The 22,187-nt window shown below is 38.9% G+C and overlaps 1 protein-coding gene across 2 annotated transcripts; it reads left to right on the top strand.

The window, feature by feature from the left end:
- Positions 1 to 626: 626 nt before the first annotated feature.
- LOC133871734 (protein trichome birefringence-like 5) lies at positions 627 to 22,187 on the top strand. Of its 2 annotated transcripts, none has more exons than XM_062309146.1 (5): positions 627 to 1,494; positions 8,231 to 8,423; positions 12,817 to 13,010; positions 13,600 to 13,758; positions 21,869 to 22,187. In XM_062309146.1, exons 1-5 carry the CDS (start codon positions 923 to 925, stop codon positions 22,185 to 22,187), a joined length of 1,437 nt encoding a protein of 478 aa, XP_062165130.1. In that variant the 5' UTR covers positions 627 to 922. The 2 variants fall into 2 exon arrangements, with proteins under 2 accessions (XP_062165130.1, XP_062165131.1); XM_062309147.1 differs by having other exon boundaries at positions 1,225 to 1,494; positions 8,245 to 8,423.

The raw sequence follows: 22,187 nt of genomic DNA, 5'->3' as shown, positions 1-22,187 counted from the left end.
TAGTGTTATGAAAAAAAAAAAAAAAAACTAAGAATGAGAGTTTGGTCAGTCAGCTTACGACTGCAAATGTCACACTTGAAAAAATTAGTGAATTGAAAAAAAAAAAAAAACCTCATCAAGTAAAAGAATATTACTGAGTGACTCATGAATGGAATTTAGAAGTTGGACAAAATCTTGATTATTGGGAGAAGTTTAGATAGTAAAAGAGGTTTAGGCTTAAGGATGAGAAATAAAAACCAAATGTTGCATTAAGGTGAGATAGTTGAAATAAAAAATGTAGTTTTTAGTATTATTATTTTAAAAAATACATATAAGAATTACGTGCTCAATATATACAATAGTTACCTGCTTTAAGAATAAATATTAATTAAATACACTCAATTAAAAGGGTTTCCTTATATCCAATTGAGAGGATACTTAATCCAAGGTAAGATTAGCCCAAAAACGAGATTTGGATTCCACCAAGACCAAGTCTAATCCATGATCTCATGCATGAAAAGAAGGGCCCAAATTCCCTCGAATAAAAGTGCACTGCACTACGTATCTGCCAAAGCTGGAAAGGCACAATATCCACTGTGACAAAGATGGATGGGTTCATTTAGTTGCTTCCTTCAAACCATACCTTTCTCTCCTTTTTCAACTAGGAGAAGATGGAGACAAAGGAAAAAACGAAGAGAAATGGTACACTTTTCAAAATTTGTTTCTCAAATTTGCTTAGCAAATGATGTGTTGTAATTTTATGTAATTTATTAATTAAAAAAAAAAGTGTCACCCTCTTATAGTATTTGAATCCTCTCCGATTTAAGTAATACGATCATAGGAGACAACAAAAATTCTTCTCCTCCCAAAGCAGGTTTGTCTGTCGCCCTGTCGGTCTCACCAGCGGAGAAGAGGAAAAGAACACGCTATCCCAGCTCCCCAGATGGCCACTTCCTCTACTCCTCTGAAGAAGAATCGTTACATCGTAACGACTCTTTTGTTCCTCGCCTTATTCCTCTTCGTCATTTTCCTCTTCACTAAACGAGCTCTCGAGCCCACTCTCTTCGTCTTCAGATACAGAGATCTCTTTTCCCAACCCCCTTCTCTCTCTTCTTTACGAACCAATTCCAACCTTTCCGTCGCATTCGTGTCCACTTACTCTGTTTCTCCTCCAGAACCACTACACCCACCCGCTCCCTCACCCATCTCTCCCATTTCTCAAAAGAACAGCTCCGAGAGCATCAATGGCGAGCTCTCTGTTGAAGATGGGAAAGACCCAGTTCAAAAAAATGCGTCTTTTGGTACAATGAATGGCAATGGCGGTGATTTATACTTGGAGGGAGTCCAAGAGTGTGATTTATATATGGGTACTTGGGTGAAAGATGAAGGGTACCCAATTTACAAACCGGGTTCTTGCCCATACGTCGATGAGGCTTTTGATTGCCAAAACAATGGTAGGGGTGACTCCGACTATCTCAAGTGGCGGTGGAAGCCAGACGGTTGTGATCTTCCGAGGTACGTGTTTTTGTTTATCCATTTTTTTATTCGGGTGCAAAGTTTCGTTGGAGTTGTTTTTTTTTTTATTTGGATGTATCAGTATCAATTTTTATAAAATCAACTATACCTCTGTACAATTCTGCAATAAACCAGCAGAAAACATACCTCTGTTTTATGGTTAAGTATCCATGTCGCAGTTCAGTATACTTACACGGATGATGCTTTTGAAGTGAAATTTGAGAATAAACAGAGCATGGCTGAAACGGATTATGTTTACAACCTGTATAACTTCGTTGGTGGGAAATATTTCTTGAATACTTAGAAATTAAACTTAGATGGATAGAATATGACACAGATGTTTAACTTTTTTTTTCCTATACATATTTGGTTTGGAAGACAATGCAAGTCATAGGTTCTTAGCCATATTGCGTTCATTAGGCCTTTGATAATTTGACATTTGTGTGGTCGAAGATGGTAGAAGATAGAAATGCTTTATATGATTCACAATAGCATACGCCATATCGGAGCAAAATAATCTTGATCTTGTGAATAAAAATTTCAACTCCCTCAAAAGCTATAATCCAGTCTTCCAGTGTTTGGTTTGGCTTGCCAAGCGAAGTGGCATGTTATCCATGCATAGACTGAAGGAAATATCCTTAGAATAATTGATGTTTGTATATGAATTGGAGAGGGAATCAATAATTTTGAATTTGCATTCAGACGATGTCTTTTTGGAAATGATAAGAATGATTAGAAAAATAAAAATTGCCATGGAGAAGTTCTCATCGATTGACTTATGCTTAGCATAAAAGTGGGTTAGTTAGGTGTGTATTTGTCTCTTATTGATAAAGTATATGTTCATTTTTTGGAGGATAATTATCTTTGAGTATCACACAGTATGATAATACTATGGGTACATATGTTAATTTCATATCCAAAAGGGATTGAAGAGGTGATTTGTCAGTCGACTAAACCTCATTATTACTTACCTGATATATGCCTTTGTTGAAGGTTATGTGTTTGCCCTGCTAACCTAAAGGGGAAGCAGCATGCCACATTGTTCTTATTGTATCTATTTCTGGATAGTGAGGAGTGCAATTTGTTGAAAGGTTCTTGTATTGCATGGTGAAATGGATGCAGTTTCTTCTTTGTCAGATGGTACCGCTTATGTCAATCCCAAAAACGTCTCTTTTGATATGCATGCAAGTATTTATGTTGGTAGAAATCCTAGACAACATGAGCAATTCAACCATGTTGAGGTGTATGGCTATCAATTGGGCCAGGCTGTGCAAAGACAAACTCTGCCAAAGTTCAGCCTGAAATGCAAAAATTTTCTGGAGCTCAGCCTGGCCATCTTGTGTTTAGCAACTGCAGTCTGAGCTGCAAAAATCTTTCTGGGCCAGCTTGCCCAATTTAAAATAAAATGCAGAAACCCCAGGCAACAAAGTGAATAATGATCTAGACCAAAAAGAAAAAAATAAGAAGGAAAATGAATAGGAAGGAAAAGTATTTACTCTTTCAGGAAATTCTTTATCTTGATGTCCAGTCAATGATTGCTTTGCTGAGTCTTGAGACTTGAAGAATGTCTTGTATTTTTATTATCTTTTCTCATTTGATTGTCGATAAAATTTAAGAGAAATGGTGTTTTATGGCTTGTCGCGCATGTGGTTTCTTCAGTATTTAACATCTATTGTTTAGTTGCTAAGAAAAATTTGAGGAAACAACAAGGATTGTGATCTACAGAGTAGAATACCATAACTATATCCCGATCAAGGAGAAAAAGGGGGCATGTATCTGATTAGCTCCAAGTTTCCGAGTGGCAGTGAGTTCAAGCTTCCTAATTAATGCTTCTCATTAAGCCAGATTTGAGTCCCTCTGAGCTGCTATTTTATGAAGCGTAGAAATAACATATACTTGTAAAATATCTAGTTGCATTTCAGGTTGAAGTTCTTTTCTAAGTTGATTTTTCATGCTTCGTCCATGAAAAGTTGAAAATTGGGAAAAAAAAATCAGGGCTAAAGGCCTTTTCAACTGTCACCATAGAGCGCTAGCTGTCTCATTAGGGAACACTTATATCCAACTTGTGTTGACTTGAAATCAAATGTGTTTTCCAGAAAAGTCCCCATTAGTGACTTCTATAACATGCTGGCAATGGTAGTTTATCTGCTTTACATTGCAGGTTGAATGTAGTATTGTGGTAAAAGTGTTTCAATAGCTTGATCATGTACTAATTCTGCATATATATATATAGTTTATCTGCTTTACATTGCAGGTTGAATGTGGTATTCTGGTAAAAGTGTTTCAATAGCTTGATCATGTGCTAATTCTGCATATATATATATATATATAAATTGGGGGCTGATTGTGTTGTGCATTTCCCAATTTACTTTTCATCTTCTTTTTCCTTTTTTTCATGATTGATTTTGAGATTTATCTGCTTCATAGGTGCAATGGATTCTAAGAATCTTGAGCTAACAAACTTTTTAATATAAGCTTCAAGCTTCATATTTGATGCTTTTGTTACAAGCTGAAGTCAACTATTTCTCAGCCAATTTTACACACACACACACACACACACATCATATGTTGTCGTAGTTATATTGTATAAATGCAACTTGCATTTCAGGTTGGAGTTTTATTATGAGTTGATATAAGAGTTGGTTTACATATAGTAAATACTAAACAGGAGAGAATAATTTATATGCTTGTGTATTTGTGTGAAGATTTTTTTTTGATAAGTTGTATTTGTGTGAAGATTGAGAACCAAACAACACGTAAAGATTTCTCTAAAAGTGAGGTGACTTATTTCCGGCTAAAGCCTTCTTCTTTATAAATTATCATCCATTTGGGAGCTACTTGTATGACCTTAGGGAACCCTTTCAGCTAATGTAAGTTAGGTTGTCCATAGATGACACTTCAACAAAGTTTACTTTATGAAAAATTGCCAGATATCAAGACAAACATCTTGGTTTGAAAATTGTTTTTTCTTGGGCCAGAGCTTATGGTAGAGTTTAGTTGAGAAATTTATATTTGCTTTATTCAAGACATTGAGGTCGAGTTAACTCTATCATTAGTTTGGACCATAGGGACAACATATAAGTTACCATTGAACTACCCAATGTCACTTCAAAACACGATGGTTTTTTGATAAGTAATCGAAATATTATTGAAAAGCGAAAGGGCAACCCAAGTACACAAGAAGTATACAATTAGAAGGAGAAAAAAAGAATAAGAAAATCATGAAAACTAAATACATTAGGAAAGACAAATACAATTGTCTAAATGTAAAGAGTATTGAAGAAAAAAGACTTAAGTTCCACCATCGTCCTCTCGCGGTTTTCGAAACTTCTATCATTTCTTTCTCTCCAAAACACCATAAAAGGCAAAAAAACACCATCTTCCACGCAATTGCACTCTGGGTGCTACCAAATAATCCCCTCCAACTAGCAAACAAGTCTACTACTTGTCTAGAAATAACCCAAGACAACCTAACATGACTGAAGATAGGATTCCATATGGCACAAGCAACCTCACAATGGAGAAAAAGATGATCCATAGATTCCCCGCCCCTATTGCACATACAACACCAATTGTCCACAATGACATGCCGCTTCCTAAGGTTATCCATGGTAAGAATCTTCCCTAGTGTAGCTGACCAAGCTAAGAAAGCCACTTTCAATGGGAGTCTGATTTGACTAAATACTCTTTCAAGGGAATGGAGAGTCATCCTTGCGAACAAGGACATTATAAAAGGACTTAAAATTGAACAAACTTCTTTTGGAGGGGGCTCAACAAAGTTTCTCCCCATCTCACCCTAAGGAAATACAACAACTTGAAGAATGAAGCAAAGACATCCACCTCTCAATCATGAGCCCTTCTAATAAAGCTTACATTGCATTGATGGGAGCCACTAAAAAGCTCCAAATGAACTGCTACAGAAGCATCCTTATGTACACAATACTGTATAAATCTGGAAAAGTTTCCTTAAGTTCCTTATCCCCACACCACCGGTCATGCCGTAATCTAATCTTAGAACTATTTCCCACCTCAAATCTAGTATGTCTAGAAAAATCTCCAACCCCTCCTGATATTCTTCCATAAACCCACCTCATACGACTTGATAGGTTCATTAGAACACTACTCACCCCATGAACTGCCAAATTTAGAATGCACAACTCTCCACCAAGCCTCTCTTTCATGCATATAGCACCATATTCATTTACCTAAAAGAGCATGATTGAACATCATCATGTTCGAACCCCTAACTCCCCTTAGGAATCGGAGAATAAACCTTGGACCAGCTTATTAGGTGAAATTTTAATTGTTCCCCTAGCCCACCCGATAAGAAGTTTCGATTAAACTTCTCTATGCAGTTTGCAACATCAGCAGACAGAGGGAAAATAGAGATGAAGTACGTAGGCAAATTGAAAATGGTGCTCTTGATAAGGGTAACTCTACCACCCTTAGACAAGTACATTATTTTCCAACTAGCTAGCTGCCACTCTATCTTCTCAATAACACCGTCCCAAATAGATTTGGCCTTATAAGAGGTTCCCAACAAAAGACTAAGATATTTCGAAGGCAAAGAAGAAATCTTGTAGCCCAAAATGCCTGCCAACCCATCCACACTATCGACATTACCCACAGGAACCAATTATGACTTAGTCAGATTAACCATCAGACTGGAAACAGCTTTGAAACATAAAAGCTAAGGCACTCATATAGTGTAGGTGGTCAAGATTGGCCCCACAAAAAATCAAAGTGTCATCTGCAAACAACATGTGTGATATGTTAACCGCATTGGAGTGCCTAGACCCTATAGAAAAGCCTGAGACAAAACTCCCATTAATAGTTGTAGATTGCATTTTACTTAAAGCCTCCATAACGATAACAAACAGAAAAGGGAACAAAAGATCTCCTTGTCTCAAACCACGAGAGCTATTGAAGAATTCGGACGAATTTCCATTAACCAAAACAGAAAAATGCACCAAAGAAATACAATGCACTATTCAAGAGTGTCATTTCTCCCCGAATTCACATCTCTTCAACAAATAAAGTAAGAACTCCCAATTGACATGATTATAGGCCTTCTCAATATTAAGTTTGCAAAGCACTCCTAGCTCACCAGATCTGATCTTGCTCTCCAGACATTCATTAGCTATGAGCACAGAGTTAAGGATTTGTCTACCTTTGACAAAAGCATTTTGGGGCTTCGAAATAATCTTCTCCACAATCTTTCTCAACTTATTGGCCAGGACTTTGGAAATAATCTTGTAAACTCCACTTACAAGACTAATAGGGCGAAAGTCCTTAAGATCCATAGCCTTGAATTTCTTCAGAATGAGAGCAATGAAAGTGGCATTAAGCCTTTTTTCAAACTTACTACTAGCTGAAAATCATGGAATACCCCTATAATATATACCTTGATCACATCCCAGCAAACTTGGAACTTGGCACCTTATCACCGTTCATACCTCTTACAACTTCAAGGACCTCACTCTCCTCAAACGATCTCTCTAACCAAGAGGCCTTGTCCACATCAATGGAGTCGAAAGAAAGACCATCCAGCTTTGGTCGTCAGCTAAACTGTTATGAAAACAGTCTATCATAGATTGCACAATGTGTCCCCTAATAGCAAATTAATCAAAAGAAACTAAGCCATTTATTGACAGCGTCTCAATTGAGTTATATCTACTATTTGAGTTGGCCACTCGATAAAAAAACTTAGTGTATTTGTCGCCCTCTTTTAGCCATAAAGCCCTTGACTTTTGCCTCCAACTGATCTCTAATAAAGTAGCTTTTTCCAACTCATTGATAACCATGATTTTCCTCAACTTCTCTTGCAACTAAAGCTCTCCCATTCTCCAATCCTTCTAAGACATGCAACTCCTCCAAAATAGATTTATATGGGACACCATGTTACCAAACACTTGCTCATTCCAGTTTCTTCAATCAGCTTTCAAGGCCTTAAGTTTACGAGCCAAGATGAAGCTAGAAAAGCCTTGAAAGTGACAAGAAGACCACCACTGCCTCACCCTCTCCACAAATCCTTAAGCCTTTAGCCACATATTCTCAAACTTAAACAATCTTTTGGCCCCCCTGAATACCACCACAATCAAGGAGAATGGGGAAGTGGTGGTAACTCTTACAAAGATTGGAGGGGAAGACAGTGTGTGATGCAAAATGATATGGTTGAAAACATAATGTCAGGTCCTAACATAGAAATGAGCTAAAAACAAGTATGATCAAATCTAGGAACTTGTCTGATGTAAATAGGCTATGGTTTCCATATGCAATTGACTTGCCAGATCAGCAGATTAGCCTGTTTCAAATGCAGCTGATATTGATCCTTTTATAACAAGTTCTAACATAAATAACTTATCAAAAAAAAAAAAAAAAAAAAGTTCTAACGTAAATAGTGAATTGAATCATTTGAAAGAACTCATACTCCATTTGTTTTGTGAAGATGGAAGGATTACTATACTAGATTCTTGTAGGATTACTATACTAGATTCTTTCAGCCAGAAATTGTGCATTTTTGTGGAACTCTTATTATCTCAGAATTTAAATTGTCATATAAACTTTACAGCTAGTCTTGAAATTCCGGTCTCTTCTAAATGTGGGGAATTTTTTTGATTCTACTCTTGAAAATGGTACTGAAAATGATTTACCAGTAAATAATTACTGCAGTCTTGATAATTTATCAGATTCATTGGAAGTGCATATCTTTTCTGCATTCGCTTTTCACTCGTAGGTTTAATGCAACAGACTTCTTGGTGAGACTAAGAGGTAAAAGGCTGATGCTGGTTGGAGATTCCATGAACCGAAACCAGTTTGAGTCAATCCTATGTCTCCTCCGAGAAGGGCTGCGTGATAAGAACAGAATGTATGAGATCCATGGCCACAAAATAACAAAAGGAAGAGGCTACTTTGTCTTCAAATTTGAGGTAGCTAAAAACCATTGCATTCTTGTAAGCTTCTTTATGACTTAAAAAGATATTTTGCATTCTACATTGTTCCTTCGTAAGATGTGTTTCCTCTTGTGCATTGTTAGATTGGAGGTGGGAATGGGTAAGAAGTGTAGTTGGCAGCTTTATTAAGCATGTTCATATTTCTATGCTTAAGTTTTTTGTTTTTGATGAATAATAATAAGTCTTATTGAAGAAAGAGGAAAATCCTCGTACACAAAGAGTATTCAAGAAAACAAGAGCACCAAAGAACTAGTTGCTATACAATGAGCACCAAGAACTAGGTGTTGTTACAATCTAGAAGACTAATCAGATCTACCAAATTCCTTGAAGAGAAGGTAGGAACATGAGTAAGGGCCCATTCCAGGAGAGATCTCAGGAAGGAGGATTTAAGAAGAAGCACATTGGTCTCACTATCCTCAAAGATCCGACCGTTTCTTTTTCTCCAAATGCTCAACATTAAGAGGGCTGGAATAACTTTCCATATAGCTTCTCTAGGATGTCCATGCCCAAGGAATTTCCAACAATGGAGCAGTTGAGGCACGTTACTAGGTGTGACCCAAGAGACCCCAAAGCTGATAAGCACTAGGTGCTAAATATCCACAAAGAACTCACAATGGAGGAGAAGATGATTAATAGTTTCTTCATTCTTCTTACAAAAGCAACATCGATTCATCAGCTGAAACCCCCGCCTTCTAAGAGTGTCCATCGTGAGGATTCTACCCAGAGCTGTGGTCCATACGAAGAAAGCAATGCGCGGAGGGGCCTTCACCTTCCAAATGCTTTTCCAGGAGAATAAACCAAGCTCTTCAATGTTAGGAGAAGATAAAATAGTGTAGTAGCTTTCTTATTGAAAACATAAGAAATACATGTATGTGTGTGTACTCTTAAGACATAGATCTGTGTGTGCGTGCTTGTTCCAAGAGTACAGCCACTGAGAGAGCTTTCATAAGTGAATGTAACTTTCTCAATTAACCCTTGGATCATGAAACACAAAGATATTTGTCCGGACAAAACTGCAACACAACTAAGGGTCATTACTCCACAATTAATACCATGGAAGTATATATTGAATAAAAATAAAAAAATAAAAAACTCCCAAAAATGGGATTCTCCTGTCTCCCTCACTGAGCAATAAGAAGATGGCTCTATCGCTAAGCAGGCCAGCAGAGAGGAGACCCAATGCCTAGACAAGACAAAAGCTTACTATACGCTTAACGCAAATTTCCGGTCCTCCTAGCATACAAGCATCGGGCCTACTGATTATCTCCTTTTGGATTAACTGAGATTAAAGCTAGGTTAGTGAAGAGGGAGATGGTCTCACAGGCCATTAACAGGGGCTGGAATGATATTTGCAGTTATGATTTCTCGCCTAATGGTAAAATTTGGGTGTGTTTGAACCTTAAAGATATCGGTGTAACCCTGGTTAGTCAGAGCAACCAAGTTGTGCATTGCAGAGTGAGAAATAGTGATAACACTTGGACTTTATGTTGATTTTCCTATTGTCACTTTTCCTTGTTGTGACCTTCAGATGAAGCAGCTACAATGTGAGTCCCTACTGCTCTGAAAACTAAGGATTCAGCGATGAAGACAGGAAATAAGATCTCACAGAGTCCCCTAGGTCCGGTCCAACTTCCTGCTTAGTTTTTACGACATTAGAAGCATTGATAGTCTTTTTTCCTTTTCGACATGATTAATATTTAGTTGTGCTTAATTAGTCCTTGCATGACTCTTCTAAAGCACCATAAATGCCCTCTCTCTCTCTCTCTCTCTCTCTCTCTCTCTCTCTCTCTCTCTCTCTCTCTCTCTCTCTCTCTCTCAGAATATCAAAACAAAATTCTCTCCTTCCTTCCAAAAGTAAGATCTATCATTTTCCAAAAACAAAGGGTTTTGACACCTAATAATTAGAGTAAGTTGGGTCAGAGTCTCAGAACCTGATTCAGAGCTGTACCCATTATGAGCATAAATTTCTTTCTCTTGAAGTCTCCCTTGTCTCCATAATAATTTGTACAAAATTTCGGCATTTTCAACTAACAAAACTGATGCAGGAGCATCTAAGCCAAAGCAATGAAGGCCCTCTAGTCAATTTTATCAATTCCATTAGCTATCTCAAGACCAGTCTTTTATGTTATGCTTTATGTTATTATGTTTTTAGTAGTTTAAAAAGGTCATGTGACTAAATGAAGTTGGATGGTTAAGATTATTTTTTCTATGAAAGATGAAGGGCTAGGATTCTATTTATGATGATATAGATGATGAAAACCCCTTTCATGTTGGGGAGGATGGAGTTTCTCCTTTCCCTTTGGGTGTTTATCTGCCCGACGAAGAGGATGAGGCTTCACTTTTGGCTATCCTGGATGCTAGCGTTAACTAAGAGGAGTTTCATCGGGAAGCTATGGTTGCGTGCCAAAAGACTAAAGGTAAAAGGGAGGTGTTGAATTTGAAAAGTTCCATCATTTATGGCGATGATTATGCTTCCTCCCAGCACCGGAAAGGCAAGGCTCACATGATGTAGTGTTGAGTGCCTTGTGGGTCTTAGGTCTTTTGGGGTTTTAGTGTCCTGCAAGTTTGTTGGGTCTCTTCTTTTTTGGAGTGCTTTGGTTGTTCCCTTGTATACTTCCTGTGTATTTAAGAGCGTTTTTACGCTTTTTCTATAAAATTTATTACTTATAAAAAAATAAAAATAAAAAAACCCTTTCATGTTGCTGGACGCATAGAACATTTGGGATGAGGTGGATTGGAGGATCGGTTGGTGTGTGCACTTGATTTAAATGGTGGAGGAGTCAAGATAGAAGTAGCTGATTTTTTTGGAAAGATGCATGTAGATGATTATTTAGATTGGGACGGTAGTTTGGAGACTTATTTTGAGTGGAAGCCCATAATCAAAGACATAAAGGTGATGTTTGTCTAGCTTAAATTGAAGGGTACTGCGCTTCAATGGTTGAAGAGAGTTGAAGAGCAACATGCTCGACAAGGCAAGCCAAAAATCAACAAATGGGAGAACATGAAAAGTGAAGTTGCGCAAGCCTTTTTTTGTCATTGATTATGCAATGGAATTATATGAAAGATTCCACTCATTAAAACAAATAGGGATGTTCATGGAGGAGTACATTTCAGAGTTCAATAGTCTCTCTATTCAAGTTGGTTTAAATGCGACAAATGAGCAGATGACCTCTCTTTATCTTGTTGGCTTGAACCAATCCATTAGATTTGAATTGGGAGTGGCTCGTTTATTTACTCTTGAAGATGCTCAACAATATGCCTTAATGGCAGAAAAGCGGGTGTTGCGTTACAGTGCAAGGAGACCTTTGTTTGGCAAAGTTGAGGGTGTAACATAGAGGGGTTCAACAATTGGTCGAGAAAAGGAGTTACTTAGAAGGCCCCTAGTTTGTAAACTCTCTCTTGTCTCTCCTGATTCCTAAAAAACCTCCCTTGCTGCCGAAGAGGAGGGGGTAAAACTCACCCCCTCCTCCCCCTTCCCCTTTGCCCCCCTTTTCCCTCTCCCCCTCCCTTTTCTGCCTCTTTTGAGGCTCCAACTTCCTCCTCGGAGGTCCTACTTGCATCCTTGAAGGCCTTAGCAGTCTCGGAAGCCCTATCCACCTCTTCGGAGGAGGGAGGGAGGGAGGGTTCTTTCATAAATAAGGTGTAGAGGGAGAGCTCATAGGTTCAGTCCCTTATAGGTCTATGAGTTGTAAAGAGAAACAGTTTTACAAGTTGAAGGCACAGCCATAGTAGATGGAGAATGAGTTTAGGAGCTACACAGAGAGATTGTTTGCCTTCCTTTTGGAGCTTTGTTTTTTAGTTTAATCGGCTAAACTGTACCTTGCCGGCTTTTGTTTTAAGGCGAGTAAAATATCACTTTTAAAACTATAAAAAGGCAATCCTTTATAAATAAAAAATAAAAAAGCTATAAAAAAGCAAACCAAATTCACCCCATAGGTGGGTTAAGTGTATTTTATTTAATGTTATTTGTCTCTATAAATCAGGTGTTTATTTGGTGCTAATAATGCTCATTTTTTTTATTATATATATATATATATATATATATATATATATATATTTTTTTTTTTCATTCTCACCAATCTCCATACGTCAACCAATGAGTAATCTTAATAGCCCTACTCTTGTTCTAAAGGAACTTCTACACATCTTAATTGACCTCTTTCTGGCAATGCAATATTGAGATTATTTACACCAGGTTTATGGTTAGCATTTTATCTTGGTTTCCATTGATTAAATCTACACCCAAGCATTACTTATTAAGGAAAGAATATATCTTTGTGGTCATTTTTGGGTCAGCTTATTGATTGGAATATGGCAGATTAACAGGCACCAAATAGTGGTTGACTAGTTTTTCAAAATACTTTGGCAGGACTACAACTGTACAGTGGAATTTGTGAGGTCCCATTTCCTTGTGAAGGAAGGTTTTCGTATTAATGGACAGGGTAACTCGAATCCAACTCTATCAATAGATCAAATTGACAAGACAGCTAAACGTTGGAGGCGGGCTGACATTCTTGTCTTCAATACAGGCCATTGGTGGGCTCATGGAAAGACTTCTCGGGGGTATGTCTGCAATTTTCACTGATATACTTCACGATTTATATTTCCTGCAACATGTACATTTACATGCAATGCTATTTCTGCTTATTCAATATCGAACCACTTTTGCTCTTCCAATGCTTGTAAAAGTACATTTTGGATATACGATGCATTTTGTCAAATTTCTTGGTACAGGGGCTTCTATGCCATACATTGTAATTTATGATGCTGTATTTTGTTGCATTTTTTTGCCACGTATCTTTGTCATATTTTTGTTTTATTTTGTTACATTGTAATTAAGGAATACTACGGTTAATTTTGATTTTACCAACCATTTTGGATCCTTTTTAGGTGTTTACAACTTGTCTATCTTGGAAATGGGTCCAGAAGACCCTTACTTTTTCTCTTGTAGCACAAAAATATAATGTGTTTAGTAACACTTGTTAATGTCTATTCCTTAATTATCTTTTTTTGGAAGTGCTTAAGCCGTTGAAACTAAAATCATACTGGTAAAAAGTTCAATTGAATGGTAGACTTCTTTTTCTAGTCTTATTTTTCATGAAAACAAATGGAGCCTCCCTGAAAGTGTAAGAAATTTGGTTGGTTGATGCAGGAAAAATTACTATAAAGAAGGCGATTATCTCTATCCAAAGCTTGAAGCAGTTGAGGCCTATAGAAGGGCTTTGAGGACCTGGGCAAATTGGGTTGATAAAAATGTGAATCCAAAGAAGCAGTTGGTCTTCTATCGTGGATACTCTTCTGCCCATTTTAGGTATTTTTCTCCTATTTACTTTCTTCCCCATTTTCGTTAAGTGCTAAAATTTTCCAGATAGCCTTGACTTTAGTTTAGTTTCTTTGGAGCACCTAGAAAAAATGAATAAGTACCTAATTAAATAAATGAAGAATGTTTCACTCATGAAGTATGTTATCTTGAAGTGAGGAACACGAAAAATCAACTTGACTTTAGGAATCATTGGTTTAACCCTTTGAGGTTGATTAATTAAGCAATTTATAACTGCAGTTTTTGCTCTATCCGTGGTTGTCGATTAAGTATAAAAGAGAGGTAGAAATGTGACGCAACGGAAGCGATAGAAATGAGAAGAATACGTCTCTCTTGAATCTTTGAACACTATTATTAAAATAACTCAATAATAATAGGAATGAGTAAATTTAATCTAATTTAATCAATACTTTAGCACTCACGTGTGGGGTCAAGCTTCCTTTTATTAAGTGAGGCTTAACATGTTGAATATTTAATTGAAATGTGAGTGAGACAAACTATGGAGTTAAGGTTTGAACTCAATACTTCTGGTTCTGATACCACGTTAAATCACAATTTATCTCAAAAGTTTAAACTGATAGGAAATTGTATGGAATATTTAACTGAAATGGAGGTGAAGCTTTTAACAAAAGTTGTGATTTAACATTGGTATCTTGAGTTCGAACCTTGACTTCACATTTTGTCTCCCATTTCAATAAAATATTTCATGTGTTGGACATCACCTATTAAAAGGAAGTTTGGGCCCACATGTAAGGTGTGTTAAAGTATTGATTAAATTTGCCCCTTCCTATAAGCTTAAGCTTTTGGGATAAGTAGTGATTTAACAGGTGTAATAAGGTTCAATATGATATTATTAAAATAACTAAGACTTAGAAAAGAAAAACATAGAAGTCTTAGAATTACTAGGAAAAATCTGAAAAAATACAGAAGACTTGTATTTTTTCGGATTCTTAAATTTTGTGGGTAAAGAAATGAAAACAAAATAAATCAAAAGAAAAGCCTAACCACCTCTAAGTGAAGTAGGAGACTCTCTCTCTCTCTCTCACCCCTAGGTGGTGCGTGCAGGCGCGTCCCGCTAATTCTCGGTGCTGGTGTTTCAGGTCTCTCCATTTTTTAGCAGTTTTGGTTATGCGTTGGTTTTGGGGGTCACGGGATGATGCTGTCATCGATGTTTGGAGAGGTTGTTGTGTGGTTTCTGTTACCTTGATTCTGCTGGTGTAACGTAGGACCCATGGGGAGGTTTTTCTTCATAGAATCAGAATCATTTGACCTCATTCTTGAGCCAGAGGAAACTCCTTAAGGCTACGAATAGTAGAACATGGGAAGGTTTACCTTTGATAGATTTATGTGGGAAGAGAGAGAAGCTTTTTGGTTACGTTTAGAGATTCACAAAGTGCTTTATTGGGTCAGCAATGTAGCAATTATCGCGGGAGTTATATGGCCATTGAAGAGTTTGGCGGTGGCGGATGGAGGGGTTTTATTCTAATTCCCATAGGCAAGAGACAATGGGGTTGGTGCAAGGACATGGAGGTTCTGTGATACTTGCTATCTTCACTCCTTCGTGAATTGCGCACCTTTGGTTGCCGTTCTACATCACCAATCTCAATATGTTCCTGTGGATCGCTCCTTTGCGCAGGTGGTGGCCGAACATGGTGGTCCGACCACTTCAAATATTAGAGGTGCTGGAGGGGTTCCCGCAGTGATACAGTAGAACAACTAGGTCTACCCAAAGAGAAACAACACAGTTGTCCATTGTTATCGTCGCTGCTACACCACTCATCGCTCGAAAACTACCAAAACAAGACATGAGGGCCAGTAAGGTGGGAGCGTTGTTTCTCCTCGCGTGGAAGATACACAAGTCCGAAAGAGTATGTCTTCAATACTCCTTAAGGCAATCGGGTGCTGGCAAGGGCCATCGCGTGTGTCCACATGGATGAGAGAGCGAAGCGACATGTATCGTCGGAAAAAACGCAGCTGATTCCTGTGTGGTTCTCATGCGAATACAAAAACTACAAGGCCCTAGAGCAGGTTGGGCTTGGGGGTAGAACACCAAACATCTATGCATGTGCCTCGGGCCTAGTTGAATCTGCCCAAGTCCATTAAGGCCCCCTTTGACTAAGGAGACTGTTGCAACAACAGGCCCATCCTCAAGCTCTCGCAGGGCACTTAATTGTTCTTGTGTCTAACGGGCTACAATCCAGGATGTTGTGTTTGAATGAGCCATGTACTGGTGTTACTTGAAGACCCAAATTCGCGATTAATAACAAGAGTATCTTCCTTTCTCCGAAATGCACCTTGTTGGGACCCGTTTCTTTGGTGTATCACACCTCCTAGTCGACGATAGTACGGTAAATAGTGACGGTGAGTTTGGCTTCAGTCTCGCCAGTGGCTGGGTCTAATCTACCGGTGATCGATTACGAGGATTGTTCCATACGGTGTAACTCATCCCTATCTTCTGGCACTGTGTCACTCTCTCCCTCGGATGCCCTCAATAGGCTTCTACCTTTGGTTGCTTTTACTAGCAGGTCTCTTGTGCATTCAAGTGGTTTTGGATGACTATTTGTATGGCTCCGCTAGGGATGAGCCCAACCTCTCTAAGGATGCTAACATAGCCGATCCTGAGTGCACCACTCCAGTTGTTGTGATATCATCCCCTTGCAAAGAGGGCACCCTTTGTATCACTTCCATGAATTCACCACTTTACTCAACCCCCAGTGTGAGACAAAAGGAGAGCTCAAACTGGATTCAGAGACAGATGAATGGGTTAGAAAACTTTTTGGGAGTTTCCTGTGAAGGATTTGAACAAGAGGCTTCAGAGTTGTTCTCTACTATTAAATACAATAGCAAGGGTTACAAAGGAACGCTGGATTCCATCAATAAAGAGAGAGGGAGTAGGGTTAAAGGAGTTAGAGAACTTCTCAACTTGGCATGTTCATTGAACTACGATTCTAAAAGGAACTTGCTCAAACCCCTTTGTGGTATCGGGGAATGGCTTGTACCCCATTATGAATCTAAACTTTATTAGTTGGAATGTTAGAGGTCTTCACGACACAAGGGAAAAGGCTCAGCATTAGCAATTTATTGAAAATTGGAAGCTTGACATAGTGTTTTAAAGAAATAAAAATGGAATGGATTTCTACTGGTATTGTCCGGGGTTTGTGGAGTGGATCATTCGTGGGGTGGACTGTTCTGCCAACCTGAGGAGCCTCGGGTGGTATTCTCTTAAGGTGGGATAAACGGGCAATGGAATGCATTGAAGAGGCATTGGGCATTCTCTCCATCTCTTGCAAATTCAAATTTGTTTTGGACCAATTCATTTGGGCTTTCTCAAGAGTCTATGGTTCCAATGCTGATTCTGAAAAGCACTATCTGTGGGAGGAGTTGTCAAGGGTTTTCAGTTGGTGGGAAGTTCCTTGGTGCATCGGAAGAGAGTTCAACGTTACTTGTTTCCCAAATGAAAGGGTGGGGGCGACTCAGATAACCTTTGCCATGTGGGAATTTTCAGAGCAAGGGTTGATGGATATCCCGTTGGCAGGAGGGTCCTTCACATGGTCTAAAACCAAAACCTCTCTATGCCCAAAATTGATAGATTTATAGATCCTCCGGATTGGGAATGACATTTCCCAAATCTGATTCATCGTCATCTTCCTCAACCCTTATTAGATCATTTTTCCATATTGCTTGATAGCCGAGGTATAGAGGATCGCGCTCTTTTAAATTTGAAAACATGGTGAAACAGTGATGGGATTCATATCAGTTCCTAAGCACTCACTATTTTGTCTTTTTTATTATTATTATTATTTTCCTTACAAATCAATATGGAAAAAGGGGCTATATGGGATCAAATTAGGAGGGGCTGGGATCCCCAACAACATACCCAATAGGAAAAAGCAATGCCGAAGAAAGAACATAAACCAGGAAATAGGTCGATAGATGATCCCAAAGGAACCATGTATGACCCGGTCCTATGTAAGGGCCGCTAAAAAGCAAGGCAAAGGGACATCAGAAAAGGCCTAAACCCTTCCTGAGGCCCCATAAGCAAACACCAACAACTTCCGTGAAGAAGTTGTGAGGGAGGCACTGCAGAACACCGATTAGGAACCATTGAGGAGTTACGAACTCCGGTTACAAAAGATATCTCCTCTACATGATCAAGCCACAAAGGAACAAGGATATAGTAACCCACCAAAACCCACAAAAACAGAAAAAATACATAGATACAACAGAGAAACAACAAAGAGCCCAACAACAGTTGCAACGGTGGAGAAAATCGATGACAGAGAGACACGTGGAGGGCTGATAGAAGCACTGGAGGCGGTGTAGAGAAGCGGAGAGGCCGAAGAGTGCAGAGGACTGGCGCGTCGGTGGGGAAGAGGGGTGAAGATGACAAATCTAGTTTGGAAAAATGAAGATCTGATCTTCCAAACCCTCCGAGTGCAAACCGTCGGCTGGAAACGATGGTACAGAGGCCGGCGAGGCAGAGCATGGCGTGGCCGAGGCGGAAGGAGAGGGCGGCACTACAGGAGTTGGACGGCAAAACAATAGAAAAAACTAGAGAACAGAAGAAGAAAAAGCTAAGGAACCAAGGGAAAACGGAAGGGGGGGAAGGGAGGAGGGAGGAAATCCAACCCTCGTCCCCTTGGACAACCGTTGTAGGCAGTGGAGTGCCTCACTAGGAGGAGGAAAATCTTCTACTTTCTAGAGGGAAGAGGGAGCTTCTCTCTCTAAACAAGAGAGAAGAGTACTCCCTATTTTGTCTTTGCTAGTAAAATAAAACTGCTGAATATTGGTTTAAAGCACTGGAACAAGGAGGTCTTCCGTAATGTCAAGGAGAGGAAGAAATCCTTATTGGAGGAGAGATCTAGGCTCTTGGTCACCTGGAGGAGGAGAGATGTTTTCTAGAAGAGTAGAGAGTCAGAAGGGCTAAGGCAAAAACAGATTTGGAGATCTAGAGCGACCTGGTTAAAAGAAGGGGATGACAACACGAGATTTTTCACCACCTTACAAACTATCATAGGAGAAATAACTTTATCTCCTGTCTTTGTATTGACAGTACTGTTCCGCCCAAGGGGAGACCAATGGTACTATCATTCAATATTTCAAAAATCTTTTTAATGAAATTTTTACTTGGCGGCCCAAATTAGATGGTTTGGAGTACTCTACAATAGCAGATTGGTTGGAGAGATTGTTCCAAGAGGAGGAACTTATTTAGGCTTTGCTTGGTATGGATGGTGACAAAGCGCCGGGCCTTGAAGGCTTCACTTTTTTTCTTTTCCCCATGGGGGGGGGGGGGGGGGGGGGGCAACTTATGTGCATTTTTCATAATTTTGATGAGCATGAGTTGTTTGAGAAGAGCGTCAAGGCTACGTTTATTGTTCTCATCCCCAAAAAGATTGGGTAGTTGGAAGTAAAATATTTCAGACCTATCAACTTGGTGGGGAATGGTTATAAAATCTTGGCGAAAGTCTTTGCTATCAAAATGAAATAGGTGTTAGGAGTGCTCATATTGAACAATTAGAATGTCTTCATAGGGGGAAGACAAATTCTAGACTCAGTTCTTATAGCTAATGATTGTTTGGACAACATGTTGAAATCGGGCTATCAAAATGAAATAGGTGTTAGGAGTGCTCATATTGAACAATTAGAATGCCTTCATAGGGGGAAGACAAATTCTAGACTCAATTCTTATAGCTAATGAGTGTCTGGACAACATGTTGAAATCGGGTATTCCTTGCGTTATTTGCAAGCTGGACTTGGAAAAAGCTTATGACTTTATCAATTGGGCCTCTCCTATCTCATGAATTTTCTTGGCTTTGGTTCTAAATCAAGGAAATGGATGTCTTCTTGTTTCTCCATTGCCTGCTTCTCTATTTTGATTAATGGTAGTCTATATGGCTTCTTTGATAGTTCTCGGGGCCTTTGCCAAGGGACCCTCTCTTGCCTCTCCATATCTCACCTTCTCTTTGCAGATGATACGCTTATTATGTGTGATGCAGATCATGATCAAATCTATAATTTGGGTCACATTCTCCTCAGTTTTGAGGAAATTTTAGGCTTGAAGGTCAATCTTCGAAAATTTGAAATAGTTGCAATGGGGGGAGGTTCCACATCAAGAAGAACTAGCTGATATTCTAAATTGTAGTATGTCTTCTCTACCCATGAAATATTTGGGACTTCTTGTGGGCGTTTCTTTTAAGTTGGGCTATTTGGGATAGGGTAATTAATTTGATGGAAAAAAATATTGGCTAGTTGGAAGATCTATTTGTCTCAGGGTGGATGACTAAGTCTAATCAACAGTACATTATCCAGTTTACCTACATTTCAAGAATCTCTCATCTTTGTTCAGGCAATCAAAGAAATCTCCGATATGGAAGTAGCTATTAAACCTTGGTAGATCAATTCTTATTTGAAAATCTCTAGTTCGTGATCACCACAACCTCGATAGTTTTTTGCGCCTTCAAATGTTTGGAATACACCCTAGGCAAGTTAAGTTCCCATCATTGCTCGAGTTGTCCTCATAGGTTGGCACTTGGCTAACTATTTTGAATCATATGAACAAAATCATGAACATTATTAGCCATCGGGCCTTGGAATAACAAGGCTTTTATTCCCTTGTTGTCCTCATAGTGTATAACAAAGTTGTTGGCCAATCGGTTGGTTTTTTGTTTGGATAGTTTGGCTAGCCCCAATCAAACAGCTTTTATCCTGGGTCGAAGTATTACTGAAAATGCGCTTTTAGCATAAGAAGTTTTGAAGAATTATCATAAGGATGATGGGAGGGCTAGGTACACTATGAAAGTAGATCTAATGAAGGCGTATGATTCAGTTAATTGGGATTTTACTCTTCATTGTCTTGGCTGCTATGGGATGTCTATGAAGTTTGTCTCTTGGATCCGTGAGTGTATTACTTCTCCTTGGTTTTCTGTGGCTATTAATGGCACTCTAGTTGGGTATTTTGAAGGTAGGAGAGAGGTTTTCGGCAGGGTGATCCTCTTTCGCCTTATTTGTTTGTGCTAGTCATGGATGTCTTGTCTTGCTTGCTGGCTGAGAATGCTCGTGGGAATGGGAAGTTTGCTTACCTTCTTCGCTGTTCTCAAGTTGGCTTGACCTATTAATGCTTTGCCGATGATCTTTTAACTTTTTCAGAAGCCAGCAGGAGGTCAATTGTAGCTGTTCATCAGGTTCTATCAGAATTTGAAAGTCTCTATGGTTTGAAAGCTAATCCTGATAAAAGTACGTTTTTTTGTGTCGCCTTCCATGGTGAAGTCACAGATTGTTGATTATCTAGGGATGAAGGAAGGTAAGCTATACTTAGGTGTGCCTTTAATTTCTTCTCGCCTTTGTGCTGTTGATTGTGATATCTTATTAGAGAAGATTACTGGGAGGATTAACTCTTGGCTTTCTCGCCACCTTTCTTTTGATGGGAGATTGCAACTTATTTCTTCTGTTCCCTACAGCCTTCAAGTTTGTTGGAGTAGTATTTTCATCTTACCAAAGAAAATATTTCGAGCTATTGAACAAAAATTCAATAGATTTCTTTAGAATTGTATAGACGAAAGGATAGCTAGTGCCAAGGTTGCGTGGAACATGCTTTGTTTACCTAAGAAAGAAGGTGGGGTGGGTATCAAAAAGTTTGAGTGGAATCGTGCGGCTATAATGTGTGAGATCAGAGTAAGGTCTACAAGGTCTGATATGTTTGTTGAGATTCAGAGTAAGCTGTGTTTGGTTCTGGTTAGTGGCCAGGATACTCCTCAATGGACTATTTCGAAATCTAGTAAGTTATTTTGTTCAGATAGTTGGAATGCAATTCATATCAAACACAACCAATTGGAGCGGTGAGCTTTAGTTTGGTTTAGATACCAACGAATGTAGCATAAGCAAAAGAATAACACTTCTTTCTCTTAAATCTTTGAATACCACAAGGAAGAAAAACAAAGAAAGAAAAATTAAAAAATCTCTCCGTTTACTACAATACAATGACAAAATAAGGTTTAATAAATTCGAAAGAAAGAAAAAAGTAAGCCACCTGTTGTAGTTGAGGGATAACTTTTCCTGCATGAAAAAAGAAAAAGTGGTCTTCATTGAAATTCATTTGAAACAGGGGTGGAGATTGGGACTCTGGCGGCTCATGCAATGGGGAAACTGGGCCAGTCTTGAGTGGGGCCATCCTGAATAGCTATCCACAGAAAATGAAGATAGTGGAGGAGGTGGTGAAGGAGATGCAGGTAGCAGTAAAACTGTTAAACGTGACAAGGTTGACGAATTTACGCAAGGATGGCCACCCATCAATCTATGGCAAGAACGTGGCTGCTGTGAAGAAAGTTTCCACAAGGCGGCAAGATTGCAGCCATTGGTGCCTTCCTGGGGTCCCTGACGCATGGAATGAGCTTATCTATGCCACCCTGCTTTTCAACAGATAA

Source organism: Alnus glutinosa, chromosome 6 (genome assembly GCF_958979055.1).
Source record: "Alnus glutinosa chromosome 6, dhAlnGlut1.1, whole genome shotgun sequence".
Taxonomy (NCBI): domain Eukaryota; kingdom Viridiplantae; phylum Streptophyta; class Magnoliopsida; order Fagales; family Betulaceae; genus Alnus; species Alnus glutinosa.
The sequence above is the reverse complement of the archived record's forward strand: the minus strand, read 5'-3'. Positions and strand labels throughout refer to the sequence as shown.